General features: G+C 36.3%; 1 protein-coding gene across 1 annotated transcript in view; it reads right to left on the reverse strand.

Annotated features, from left to right (window-relative positions):
* The window catches only part of THSD7A (thrombospondin type 1 domain containing 7A), a 487,115-nt gene that overhangs the window by 38,659 nt on the left and 434,749 nt on the right, over window positions 1-13,707 (reverse strand). The window contains exons 14-16 of the mRNA XM_049894144.1: window positions 7,570-7,748; window positions 4,135-4,140; window positions 2,316-2,449 (exon numbers count right to left, since the gene is read on the reverse strand). Coding sequence (XP_049750101.1) covers window positions 2,316-2,449; window positions 4,135-4,140; window positions 7,570-7,748 — 319 coding nt within the window. The remainder of the gene's footprint in view (window positions 1-2,315; window positions 2,450-4,134; window positions 4,141-7,569; window positions 7,749-13,707) is intronic.

Genomic DNA, 13,707 nt, shown 5'->3' on the forward strand with positions numbered 1-13,707 from the left:
TTCATAGGAGAGAGAATTATGCTGTGGGAAAATTGAACTGCATTAGAAATACATGGTAGAGGACCAAGTAAGTTGTGGACGGGCAAAGGATGGGACCAGAGTTCCACCAGAGGTCTAGCAATAAGGGGGTACATTTTCTGCAGAGAATTCAAAAGCAACAATAAAACCAATTAAATCCTCTCTCTCTCTCCCCCTTTTTTTTTTTTAATTATCACCATGTGCTGCCAATTCTAAATAATGCTAGTGATAAGATACCCCTTCCTACCAGGGCAGACCACTTCCACTATCCAACCTTGGTATACCATACCAGCCTAAAAGAAGAAGAATGAAGCTGGAGAAATTGAAACTTGCTGTCTTATAGATTTATCTGTACTGAATGTTATCCAGTGTTTGCATCCAAGCAGGCCATTTTGACCTTAATTAGCAGAGGATAAAGTTAGGGAGGTGTACTACTCAATCACTACACAAACAGGAATATAACTACATGATTAGAAATCACAGTCAATACTGCCCTTCTTTTTTCTCTATTTGCATTGCTGATATTTACTGGAAAAGTAAGCTCATCTGAAGAGTTACTTTTTTGGAAATGTTGAGACTATCTACTGACAAAGATTAAAAAAAAAACAGCAACATATATACAGTTGAAGAACTAAAAAGGGAAAGCTGAAAAACAGTAGTCCTTTCATTGTAATTTCTTTCACTAACACAAAACCAACTTGAACAAATTCTTAATATAAGGAAGATATTTTTAAATTCTTGAAGAAAAAAATCTTAACTTTGAAGGAGAATGGTGGGAAACAGAATTTCTGTCTTTTTCACTTTTTTTTTTTTTTTTGTAAAGAAACGAATTATTTCTTCTGGAAACAAAGTTACTCAGAGATGTATGTGCGAAGGTTTTATGACACAGGTTAATTCATCCATCTTTTCTACTGAAACAGATTAAGAAATATGAATCTTAAAGTGAAACATGAAAGGAAAGTTAGGTTATGGGTAAGAATGAGCTTCTTCACAACATAGGTTATCAAGTTCTGGATGTTTTTATGTCTCTATCTTTACTGTGTGCCACTGAACAGGGTTAGAAGAAACTGTTACAATACAAAGAATGACAGGAGACTTGATTTTAAATGCTAACTTGGCCACTTTGCTAAGTTTGTATCTTTGGTAAGCCATTTAGTACTTCTGAATCTGATCTATAAAATCAAGATAATAAAACCTCATGCCCTTGTTTCACTGGGTCTAGAACCCTGTGAGAATCATATGGCAGATGCTGTATGGCAAATTTAATGAGTGTCAAATTTGTGTTAGGTATAAGGGAATTCCTATGAATATCACAGAGTCCCTGTTTACGGAAACACAGTGAAGATGACATCCATGTAAATTGATCTTTTCAACCCAGTAAGAGCTATATAAAAACGTGTTGCCATGGAGTCGATTTTGACTCATAGCGACCCTGTAGGACAGAGTAGAACTGCCCTGTAAAGTTTCCAAGGAGACCCTCGTGGATTCGAACTGCCAAACTTGAGGTTAGCAGCCAAACTCTTAACCACTATGCCACCAGCGTTTCCATGAGAGGCATATAGGGCATGATATAATCACATGCAGTAACAGAAAATGCTCTGTGATGATGGAAATATTCTACACCTGTACTGTCCAAGGAATAGCTCCTAGTCACATGTGACTTTTGAGCACCTGAAATATGGCTCGTGTGATTGAGGAAATGCAACTTTAATTTTATTTGATTTTAATTAGTTTAAATTTAATTTGAAATAGTCATATGTTGAACAGTGCAGCTATATAAGAATAAACAAGAGTCACCAGCCAGCCTGAGGTTTCCGGAAAGATTTCCTGGAGGGGGTGAAAGTATTAAGAATTAGTCAGTTTGATATAAAGGAGCAGGCATTTATAATAGGTAACCATTAAAATGCTGTTAGAAATATATTTGGCCTATAAGGAAAGAAGAAATGATCGTGGCTGAAAATCTGCATTAGTTCAGCTGACATTCAATGTGCTGCTCCTTCCCCTCAAGCGTATCTTGAAAGAAAACTTCCCAAATCATTATCATCATCAACAACAACAAAAACCATTGCTGTCTAGTAGATCTCGACTCATAGAGACACCAAGGAAGGCCAGAATATCATAAGCTACTGCTTGAAGAAGATCCCCTTAGACTTTTCCAAGAACACAGATTCTTAAAAACAAAACCAGTAACAACTTTGTTCCAGGCACTGGGGAGGAGTGAACGCTCATGTCGGCACTTTTGAAGTTGGGAGATGGTTGTGCATTTGCTTCTCTATGTAATTAAGTTGTGTCCTTACCTCACCTTTCGGGTTTGCACGCCCTCTCCACAATTCTCCCGCATGTTCACAAAAGTCACCTTGCAGATGCTCCATGGCTCTGTGACCCATATGTACTGGGTGCAGTCACTGTGGCACGGGACGACCTCATACACCTGAAACACACCACGTTCTCAATGATCGCCTCAGGGAACCCAATGAGAGTCCATGGGAAGACTGACACATAACAACAATCATTAAATTACTGTTTAGCTACTTTTATTCCTCTCCCTTACTGTTCATTATCCTAAAACAGGAGTATATACAAACCTTGAGAGTCTAGTGAGAAAAGGTGGGACTAACTGTGTTGTATTCTGTTTTTTTTTTTTTTTATTATTATTCTGTAGCTCTGCTATTACACCGCAGGTATAGATCTGACCCACTGAACCACACCAGGTACATTAGGCGCTTTCCCTGTGCTGACGCTTGCCACAATATATTGTAATTTCCTGGACCATCTGTTTTGTTCACAGTTTTATGTGACTTCAGCATCTAGTCTAGGGTATTCATATCTTAGGTGCTCAGTAAAGATATCTTGAATAAATGAATGAATGGACAAATGAAGAAATGAATTCAATGAGTATGTAAAAGTAGCTGTTTTCCAAATACATATAATGTGGTCTGTTTCCCCAAAAAATATGTAATGAGGATTTATATTTTTGTGTTCCATACATGAAACTAAAGCAAAAATAATATGAAATAAAGCCGCCTTAAAACTAATCTTTGATCATACATGGCTTGGAAGAGAGATCTGAAACAGGCCTCATGTTGCTCAGTTACAGCCCAGCAGCAGCAAGGGTCACATGAAACAAACCAAATTTTTGTCAGTGCTCTGGTGTCCATAAGGATTTTCAGCTCCAAGTTTGGGGTGATATGTTTGGTTTCAGGATTTTTAGAACAATGAACCAGTTATACTCTTTTCTCACTGAGAAGAATTAGTAAATAAAGGAAATAAATTGCTCACAATCCACAGCAACTGAGTCAACTCAACTATCAAAGAAAAATGACTTATACAATATTTTCATAATAATCTATTTCCTATTTTGTCCAACACACACACAAACTATAACATGTGAATGTTTTATGGGACTCATTTCAGCAAATATAAATTTAAGCAGTCCTTTGGAGCCATTCTTTTGTGCAAACTTCAGTGGACTAAAAATTCAAGCAAAGTGAATAAAGTAGACCTTTTACTGTTTTTTTTTTTTTTTTTTTTTCCAAATAGGAATAAAAAATATGCACTATTGGAGTAAGACTCTACAATTATTGCTTTAATGATCACATTCACTATTGGGTGCTCTATTAAAATCGGAGTAAATACCACAGGGTAAAACACTACCCCACAGCTTGTGGGAAGTAAATAATTGAAGGGGAAATGCCATTGCTCCTAATCTTTTCACGGCCTTCATTTTAATCTCCTACCTTTGAAAGAATACAAATTAGTTCAGAACAATCTCTACCCACCCATTTTTCAGCCCATCTTCACCCTTAACCTCATCCTCTGAAAAGCATGAGACCATTAATAGGGGGTATCATTGCCTTTTAGGACTGGTGAAATGAAGCCTGGTCTCCCCAACACCTTCACCTCAGCCTCTAATATTAAGACGAGAAAACACAGGTGACTATGCCAGGCAATATAAGGGAACATCCACAAAACAAAAATTTTATGGAAAATGTGGTATTTTCTTCCTATAAAAGATAGAAGACAGTAGTGGGAAAAGAAATACATTCTCTGAAATCAGGAATAAAAAGGGTTGGGGGGAACCCTGGATTACGAACCTTAGGGTTTAAGAATTCTTACCTGAGCCTGGAGTAGTGGTAATCACCAGGAATGAAGAAAAGGGAGAAAAGCAAAAATAAATAAATACATCAGTAAATTATGAGAAGAACTCACAATCTAACTTTTGAGTATTATCCATATACAAAATCCTACTTTTTGGGGTAAAGAATTAGAACATTTTTCTTATATCTTAGGAAATAAAAAACAGTTCACTATTATTGTTGAAAAGATACACAAATTAATATTGAAAACAGCACAGCCAAGGAAAGGATTAGATGAGCAAGAGAACAAGTCTTAGATAACTGAGCAGAACTGGAAATACATATTGCAGAGAATCGATAACTGGCTGCAAATAACTTATGACCCAACACTACCTACCTATCTATCCAAACCAATTCATCAATCCGTATTTCACAGTAAATGAAAAAGGAAATCTTGCAGACTATTTTTAAGTAAACAGATGACCAATTATTGTATTGAACAATATACTGTAGCAAAAATTTCCATGACTTACAATTACCAATGTGAACAAAAAATTTTGCATATTCTTCACTTTTCCTAAATATTTTACTAATACCAAAATCCCCAGAAGTTTCTATTTTTTATGCACATTTATACTCAAAATCAAATGTTCAAGAATCTATCATTTTTTTCTTTTAGCTTTGACTTTTCAATTGCAAATGTCTTGATAAACCACCAATAAGCTGACAAAAGTACACAAATCTCCCCATAAAACTCTGCATCAGGTTCTGTCACTGTTGGTGAGTGACAGAAAAACAGTTTAGATTATAAACTTTATATCAAAGACATCTTGGCCCAAGTTTTTGAACCTTTGGAAATGCCCTCTTAAAGGTAATGCTGAAGCAAACACAAATTTTTAATTGCAGATTTGACTGGTATATACATGTACTCAAATACACACTATGGTGTAATGGGTATGAGTATGCGTAGAATTTTTTAAGACTGATGATCATTATTAAAATTTAAATTTACTATTGGAAATTTAAGGTTTTAAAAACCTTTAAAGAAATTCTCTTTTCTATGATAAACATTACATTTCAGTTATTCTGTTTCACATTTATAAAATTTGGGTCATCAAGCTAAATTTTCTTCATGAGCATCATAGAAATGTAAAATGTTTCTACGCCAGGGAAACCTAAGTGCCAGTAGATGGCGGCAGTACAGCGTATTACCCATTCTCAGTGGCATTTAAAGGGCAAATTCAGCAAATTAACGTGGGATAAACCAGGACTCTTTTAGGGCACTTTCTATGGAATTTAATTTTGCACTTTCTTTGTCATTAATTCCTTTATTAAAAAAGTTCTTTTCGTTTTCTTTACAATATATTTTTATCGTTATGAATAAATTTAGGTAAATTTGGGAAATGAAAGTATGTGTACTGGTAAGCAGTGTTTGAGGTTAGAAGTAGGCAGTCTATATATGTATTAGGAGCTCTGGTGGAGCAGCGGTTAAGAGCTTGGCTGCTAACGAAAAGGTTGGCAGTTCGAATCCACCAGCCGCTCCTCGGAAACTCTATGGGGCAGTTTTGCTCTGTCCTGTAGGGTCGCTACGAGTCGGAATCAACCTGAGAGCAACGAGTTTAACCGCTTTTTGGGTTTGTATGCTTGGAAACCCTGGTAGTGCAGTGGTTAAGAGCTTCGCACTAACCAAAAGGTTGGCGGTTCAAATTCACCATGTGCTCCTTAGAAACTCTATGGGGCAGTTCTACTCTGTCCTATAGGGTCATTATAAGTCGAAATCGACTCGATGGCAATGGGTTTATTTTATGCATGTAATATATCTATATACTTAATTAAGGGCTTGACTCATTTGATTGCAACTTAGATTTAAATACACATCTTAATGTTTACACTTAGTATTGAAATTCTTTCTTTGTTAATTCACTTGTAGGCCAAAGGTGATAACTGTCCGATACATATTTTATTACATTTAAATTAGTCAAAATTCCCTCTATTAGCCTTTCTACTTTTTTTCTCCAACAAAACAGGAATAACTATTAACAGTGACTAATGAACCATGCATCCAAAGTCAAATAAAGTTCCAAATAAAATAGAAGAGGCCAACAACTAAATTGATATCCTGCTTACAGTGAATCTGAGGGCATTTTAAATTTTTTCTCACACTTATTTTATATCAAGCAAGTTGAAATAAATATATATACCTTCTAATTTTAGAACCAAACCCATGTACTTTCTCCAGCTTTAATTTAAACTTGGTATCAGTGGTTGGTAATTGGAATGTCTTTTCTGAGAGTCTAGTGGAACTCTTAAGAGTGATACAACCTTGATCTCAGCAAACAAGTTGGATACAATTTTATGACAGATTAAATACTTAGACATTATTTCAAAGGTAGGTGTCATTTTTATTTCCACTGAATTATGTTTATATATACATATATTATGAAATCCTAAACCGGACTTGTTATCTCTGTATTCTCAGGAGATTTAGTGTGTGTGTGTGTGTGTGTGTGTGTGTGTGTGTGTGTAGCAAAAGGTCAGCAGTTCAAATCCACCACTTGGTAACTCTAAACTCTATGGGGGAGTTCTATTCTGTTCTGCAGTCAGAGGACTCTTTGAGTCAGAATTGACTTGACGGCAACAAGTGTGGTTTTTTTGGTTTTATAAATATGGAAACCCTGGTGGCGTAGTGCTTTAAGTGCTGTGGCTGCTAACCAAAAAGGTCAGCAGTTCAAATCCACGAGGCACTCCTTGGAAACTCTACGGGGCAGTTCTACTCTGTCCTATAGGGTTGCTGTGAGTTGGAATCGACTTAACAGCAGCGGGTGATATATATATATATATATGTGTGTGTGTGTGTGTGTGTATATATATATACAGGCTTAGATAAACCACCTATACATACATATACATATACATATACCCAGAACCCAGTGCCATCAAGTCGATTCCAACTCATAGCGACCCTACAGGACAGAGTAGATAAACCACCTATACATACATATACATATACCCAGAACCCAGTGCCATCAACTCGATTCCAACTCATAGCGACCCTACAGGACAGAGTAGAACTGCCCCATAGAGTTTCCAAGGAGCATCTGGTGGATTCAAACTGCCAACCCTTTGGTTAGCAGCCCTAGCACTTAACCACTATGCCACCAGGGTTTCCACATATACATATATAGGTTATTAAATATATATATGTTGCTAAATTATATATATATATATATATATATATATATATATATATATATATATATATATATACACATAGGTTACTACATCTCCTGAGAATACAGAAGTAATAAATTTGGTTCAGCATTTTAATAATATACATGTATTCACTCAGGTATTTTAAACTTAAAATGGGCTGAATGTCTTACTCAGGAGCCATAATTTACTCATAACTTTGGAGAAGAAAACAGATCACTGTGAATCTAAACAATATTTTAATATTCTCAATAATACGAAATACCTGGTTGACATGGTCCAGTTTGGGACAGGGCCTTCCGCCATTATATGGTTTTTCACGTAGCCATTTAGACCGAACCTTCACACCACTCCCACACGACTTACTGCATCGAGACCAGTTGGACCACTCACTGAGTTTGCAGTCTGAGGGGCAGGGGATGATGCAGGCCTCTTCAATGTAACCTGAGTGGGTGACAATGAGAGAAAGAACATCACCTCCACATGTCACTCTTCCAACACTGCCCAACACTCCAGCTCATTTAGAAGGTCTAAGTTTGACTTAATAACAGCATGCAAATGCATGGATGTCTCCTTTGTTAGGGACTCAAATTAAATTCTGCAGGAAAATGACACATACATATAGCGACTCTGTTAAAATAACAGCTGAGCAGCTGCCATAAGATCTGCTTAGGATTCATGCTCACCATATTTCAACATTTCTGACTTTCTGACAGCTCGTGTTTTAATTGACAATAACCTGTCTGCTTCCATATCCTTCTCATGCTGCCAGAAAGATACATTAAAAAAAAATTACAACACAGTTTTCTATAAAACCCTATCTGTTAATGTCAAACGAGTTCAGGTTTCTGCATCTATGCAACATTTTTCCTCAAGAAGAAAAGCCAGTCCCTCTCAATCAAAATCCAAAAGGAATCATTTAACTTAGCACCTTATGTTTACCCTTCTTTGAAAATCGAATCTGATGAAGGATGTTAAATAATGCCTCATATTTTCATAGTGCTGTCAATTTCAAAACACCTTCACATCTTGTACTCATTTGATTCTCTTGAAAATCTTATGAATGTGTTGAGTAGGAATTGATAGTCTACTGGACAGATAAGAAAACAATTGTGGAAAGATAACTGACTAGTCCAAGGTCACACAATAAGGGATGGGAAAAGGCTTTCTGAGGGCTTGTTCAGGACTCATTTCATCAAATTCCACAGCCAGTTACACTAATAGTCTACAGATTTCTTTTATGAAATTGGCACGTTATCTTTGAACGGGCTGTCACTACCAATTTGCATTCAAGAATATCAGTTTATCACCATTTTTCTCAAGGCAAACGTGTAGCAAAAAGCAAACTTCCTCTGGTCAAGAGTCAAATACCTGGTGGTTCTCTAAAACACCTTTACTGTTGAGAAAGGTCATTCCGAGACAAGGTAATACTCTGCTCTAGCATTTAATATCAACAGCAGAGGTTCGATTTTAAAAACAATTATAATATAAACATTTTGTAACAGGGAACTTGAATAGATTAAAAAATATTGAGGTATAATTCATATACCATAAAAGTCACCCTTTCAAAGTGTATGATACAGTGGTTTTTGGTATATTCATAGTTATGCAACTACCATATCCAATTTTACAATATTTTTATCACCTCAAATGAAGTGCCATGCCCATTAGCAGTCATTCGCCATTCTCCCCTCTCCTCAGCCCATGGTCACCACTAATTTACTTTTGATTTCTATGGATTTCATCATAGGAAATGTCTCTGGACATTTTATATAAATGGAATCATACATTATTTGTTCTTTTGTGACTGGTTTCTTTCCCTTAGCGTAATGTTTTCAAGGTTCTTCCATGTTGGAGTATGTACCAATACTTCATTCCTTTTTCTTGCTAAAAAAAACTAATAATAAACCCCATTTTGTTTACTCAGTCATAAGTTCATGGATATGTGGGTTGTTCCTACTTTTTGACTAGTATGAATAATGCTGCTATGAACATTTGTGCACAAGTTTTTCTGTGACCATATGTTTTCATATCTCTTGAGTATATGCTAGGAATAGAATTGCTTGGTCATATGGTAACTATGGAGCCCTGGTGGCACAGTGCTTAAGAGCTATGGCTGCTAACCAAAAGGTCAGCAGTTCAAATCCAGCAGCTGCTCCTTGGAAACCCCATGGGGAAGTTCTACTCTGTCCAATAGACTTGCTATGAGTCAGAATCCACTGGACAGCAATGTTTTTTTTTTCTTTTCCTTTATGGTAATTATAGCTTAACCATTTGAGAAACTGCCAAACTGTTTTCTGAAGCAGCTGCACCATTTTACTTTCCCACCAACAGTGTATGAGCATTCCAACGTCTCCACATCCTTGCCAGCACATTTTATTACCTGACTGGTTGATTTCAGCCATCCTGGTGTGTGTGAAATAAAATCACATTGTGGTTTTGAATTGCATTTCCCTAATGATTAATGACATGGATCATCTTTTCATGAACTTACTGTATTGCCATTTGTACGTCTTCTTTGGAGAAATGTCTATTTGAATCCATTGCCAACATTTTAATTGGGTTATTTTTCTTTTTATTGTTGAGTTTTAAGAGCTGTTTATATATCCTGGATACAAGCCCCTCATCAGGTATATGATTTGCAAATATTTTCTCTCATTCTTCGAGTTTTCTTTTCACTTTTTTGATAGTGTTCTTTGAAACACAATAGTTTTAAAATTTTAAGTCCAATTTATCTATTTTTTCTTTGGTTGCTTGTGCTTTGGTGTCATGTCTAAGAAACCATTACCTAATTCAATGTCACAAGAACTGACACCTATGTTTTATTCTAAGAATTTTAGTTTTAGTTCTTACATTTAAGTCTGTGATCCACTCTGAGTTAATTTTTTTATATGGTATAAGATAGGGCCCAGCTTCATTCTTCTGCTTGTTGATATCCAGTTGTCCCAGAATCATTTGTTCAAAAGACTACTCTACCTCTATTGAGTTGTTTTTTGCACGCTTGTTGAAAATCAGCTGACCACACACATAAGGGTCTACTTCTGGTCTCTCAACTCCATTGCATTGATCTGTATGTCTGTCCTTATGTCAGTACCATATTGCTTCAGTCACTGTAACATTGTAGTGAGTTTTGAAATCAGGACGAATGAGTCCTAGAACTTTGTTCTTTTTCAAGATAATTTTGATGCGTCTGGGTCCCTTGCATTTCCACATGCATTTTAGGGCAAGCTTGTCAATTTCTTCAGAAAAGGCAGCTGGGATTTTGATTGAATCCAGGTATTGTGTTGAAGGAAATCCTGGTGGCGTAGTGGTTAAGTGCTACAGCTGCTAACCAAAGGGTCAGCAGTTCAAATCCTCCAGGCGCTCCTTGGAAACTCTATGGGGCAGTTCTACTCTGTCCTATAGGGTTGCTATGAGTTGGGATCGACTTGATGGCACTGGGTTTTTTTATTGTATTCAACCTGTTCATCAGTTTGGTTAAATGTACTGTCATCTTAACAATTCATGTACATGGGATGTCTTCCCATTTAGTTGTGTCCTGTCTAATTTCCTTCAATGATGTTTTGTAATTTTCAGTGTAAAAAGCTCACATTTGTTTTGTTAAATTTATTTCCTAAGTATTTTCTTCTTTTTATTATAGGTAAATTTAAAAGAGAACCAATAAGTAAGCATCGACTTCTTTTATCATGGGGAAATCCAATGCCATTTAAATTAAAATGGCAAGTGAATTCTGTAAACTTGTGCCCAAACAGTCCTGGATTGAAGTAGTGCTAAAATTCTAGGCAATTTATTATATAGTAGTTCCCAGGCTTACCTCATCATAAAATTACCTGGGAAACGTGCCCTCCCGCTGGATATTCTGATACAGTTTTTGTGTGTGTGTGTGGAGGGGGATTAATATATCTTCTTGAGTTTATTCAGCTCCCACACTTTTATAATTGACCTTTTTATTGAGACAATTGTAAATTGAATGCAATTATAAGAAATAATGGAGAGGTCCCTTGTACACTTTTCCCAGTTTTCCTCAATGGTAACTGTAGTATAATTTCAACCAGGATATTGGCATTAATATAATCCATTAATCTTATTTGGCTTCCCCAGTTTAACTGTACTTTTTTGTGTATGCAAGTGTGTAGGACCTAGGTTAGGGAAAACTCTAATAAGACACAGGTAGAACCAATAAAATCTGGAAGAGCAGTGAATTTGTGGTATTTTTTCCCACATATTATCTCTTACACTTTTGTCAAAGATATGCACTACCTGCTTTTAAGCTTAGCACTCAACTGCTAACTGAAAGGTCAGTGGTTTGAATCTATGAACAGCTCTGCCTGAAAAAAGACTTGGTGATTTGCTGCCTTAAAGATTACAGCGTAGGAAACCCTATGGTGGCAGTTACTCTGTTCTATAGGGTGCTATGAGTCGGAATTGATTCCATGGCACACAACAACAATTCACAAAAAGGGAGAACAATGGCAGTTCAGTGTGAGAGCTCTTACCTTCCGACAGGAAAACTGGGTTTGATTTCTGGCCAGTGCAACTCATGTGCAACCACCACCCATCTGTCAGTGGAAGCTTGCATGTTGTTATGATGCTGAACAGGTTTCAGCAGAACTTCCAGACTAAGATGGACTAGGAAGAAAGGTCTGGTGATCTACTTCAGAACATCAGCCAATAAAAACCTTATGGATCACAACCAATCATAGAATGGTGCAAGACCAGGCAGCATCTCATTCCATTGTGCATGAGATCACAATGATGGCAGCTAACAACAACAAAAGTATACCTTTCTAAAGTATAAAGTTCAGTGAATATTCACATACTGAACACATCTATGAAACCAACACCCCAGAACCCTCCTTTGTGTTTCTACAATCACTCCCCCTTCTCACAAGGGCAATCACTATCCTCGCTTCTCAAGATGTAATTTTAATTTTAAAAATTATACAAATGGAATCACACCATGTATACTTGTTTGTTCTAGCCTTCCTTCACTCAACATTGTGATGTGATATTCATCCATATTGCTGCATGCCATTGAAGACTGTCCACTCCTATTCATGTGTAGTATTCTACCGTGTGAATATGCTATGGCTTATTCATTCATTCTATTGTTGATGAGCATTTGAGTAGTTTTCAGTTTGGGACAATTATTACCCACATTGCTATGCACATTCTAAAACATGTCTTTTGGTGAACATGCATATTCATTTCTGCAAGATGTATTCCTAGGAGTGATATGAGTGGTATGAATATTATATCACCTAATTATAACTGGGGAAACCCTGGTGGCGTAGTGGTTAAGAGCTATGGCTGCTAACCAAAAGGTTGATAGTTTGAATCCACCAGGCACTCCTTGGAAACCATATGGGACAGTTGCGCTCTGTCCTATAGGGTTGCTATGAGTTGGAATCAACCCGATAGCAACGGATTTAGGTTTTTTTTTGGTTTAATTGTAACTGAAGTATGAAATGTATTTTTTTTTTTTAAGTGAGATCACATACTTAGTATGAAGACCAGGATACAATGAAAGAGTCTTCAAATGGTGAGAATTCTCAGACATGCTTTTGGAGGATAGAAATGCTAGCTGTCATTCTGTCACTTATGAAACTGTGGGGATGGAGAAAAGACGCCAGTGCTTACTTTTGAATGCACCTCTGACATTGGAGAAGGCTTCTGGACAATTGCTAACAATCCAGAGGAAAGTCAAATAAAGGATTGAAGTAGTACTTTGTAGTAGTAGTTATTTTTTTTTTAAACACAGCTATTCTTCAAATACATTGCAATGATCTACTTAAACCTGGTACTTTAATTATGGTTCGAGGGAGAGAAACAAGTTCCTTCTCTCTCCCTGTTTTGAAGCCAGATATATTTCAGATTCCGCATTCTCTTCCTACAACACAGCTGGTAAATCAATTTATATCAAATAGTATGAGATGCCTAAGTCATGATTTTCTGACTGGGGCCAATAAAAATTTGTTTTGTATTTAATAGTAAGAGTTTCATAAATACAGTCAAACTATAAAAATGTCTAACATCATTTCCAAATTAATGCCATTCTGTGACCTCATTATTTAATAATATTTGTAAAAGTTCATGAATTAAAAAAAAATTCTGAATATTATCAGTGGCTTTGGCAAAAGAATGCCAGTATTTCAAAAGATAATACAAATATTGGAATATTTCTAGAAGAGTACCGTTCTTCCCTCTTGCTTAAATGCACAATGGCTGTCAAGAGCAAACCTCTAATTCTTTATTATGCAGTAACTATAATTGAAAATAGAATCACATGATCTTTCATGCCACTACTTCATAGAGAAATGAATAAGTTGAAGTTCTTTCCATTTTGTCTGTTGAATTATTATGGCATTACTGAGATGTAACATGTCAGACTGAGTCACATTAT

The sequence above is a fragment of the Elephas maximus genome, chromosome 8 (assembly GCF_024166365.1).
Source record: "Elephas maximus indicus isolate mEleMax1 chromosome 8, mEleMax1 primary haplotype, whole genome shotgun sequence".
In the NCBI taxonomy this organism is placed as follows: Eukaryota; Metazoa; Chordata; class Mammalia; order Proboscidea; family Elephantidae; genus Elephas; species Elephas maximus.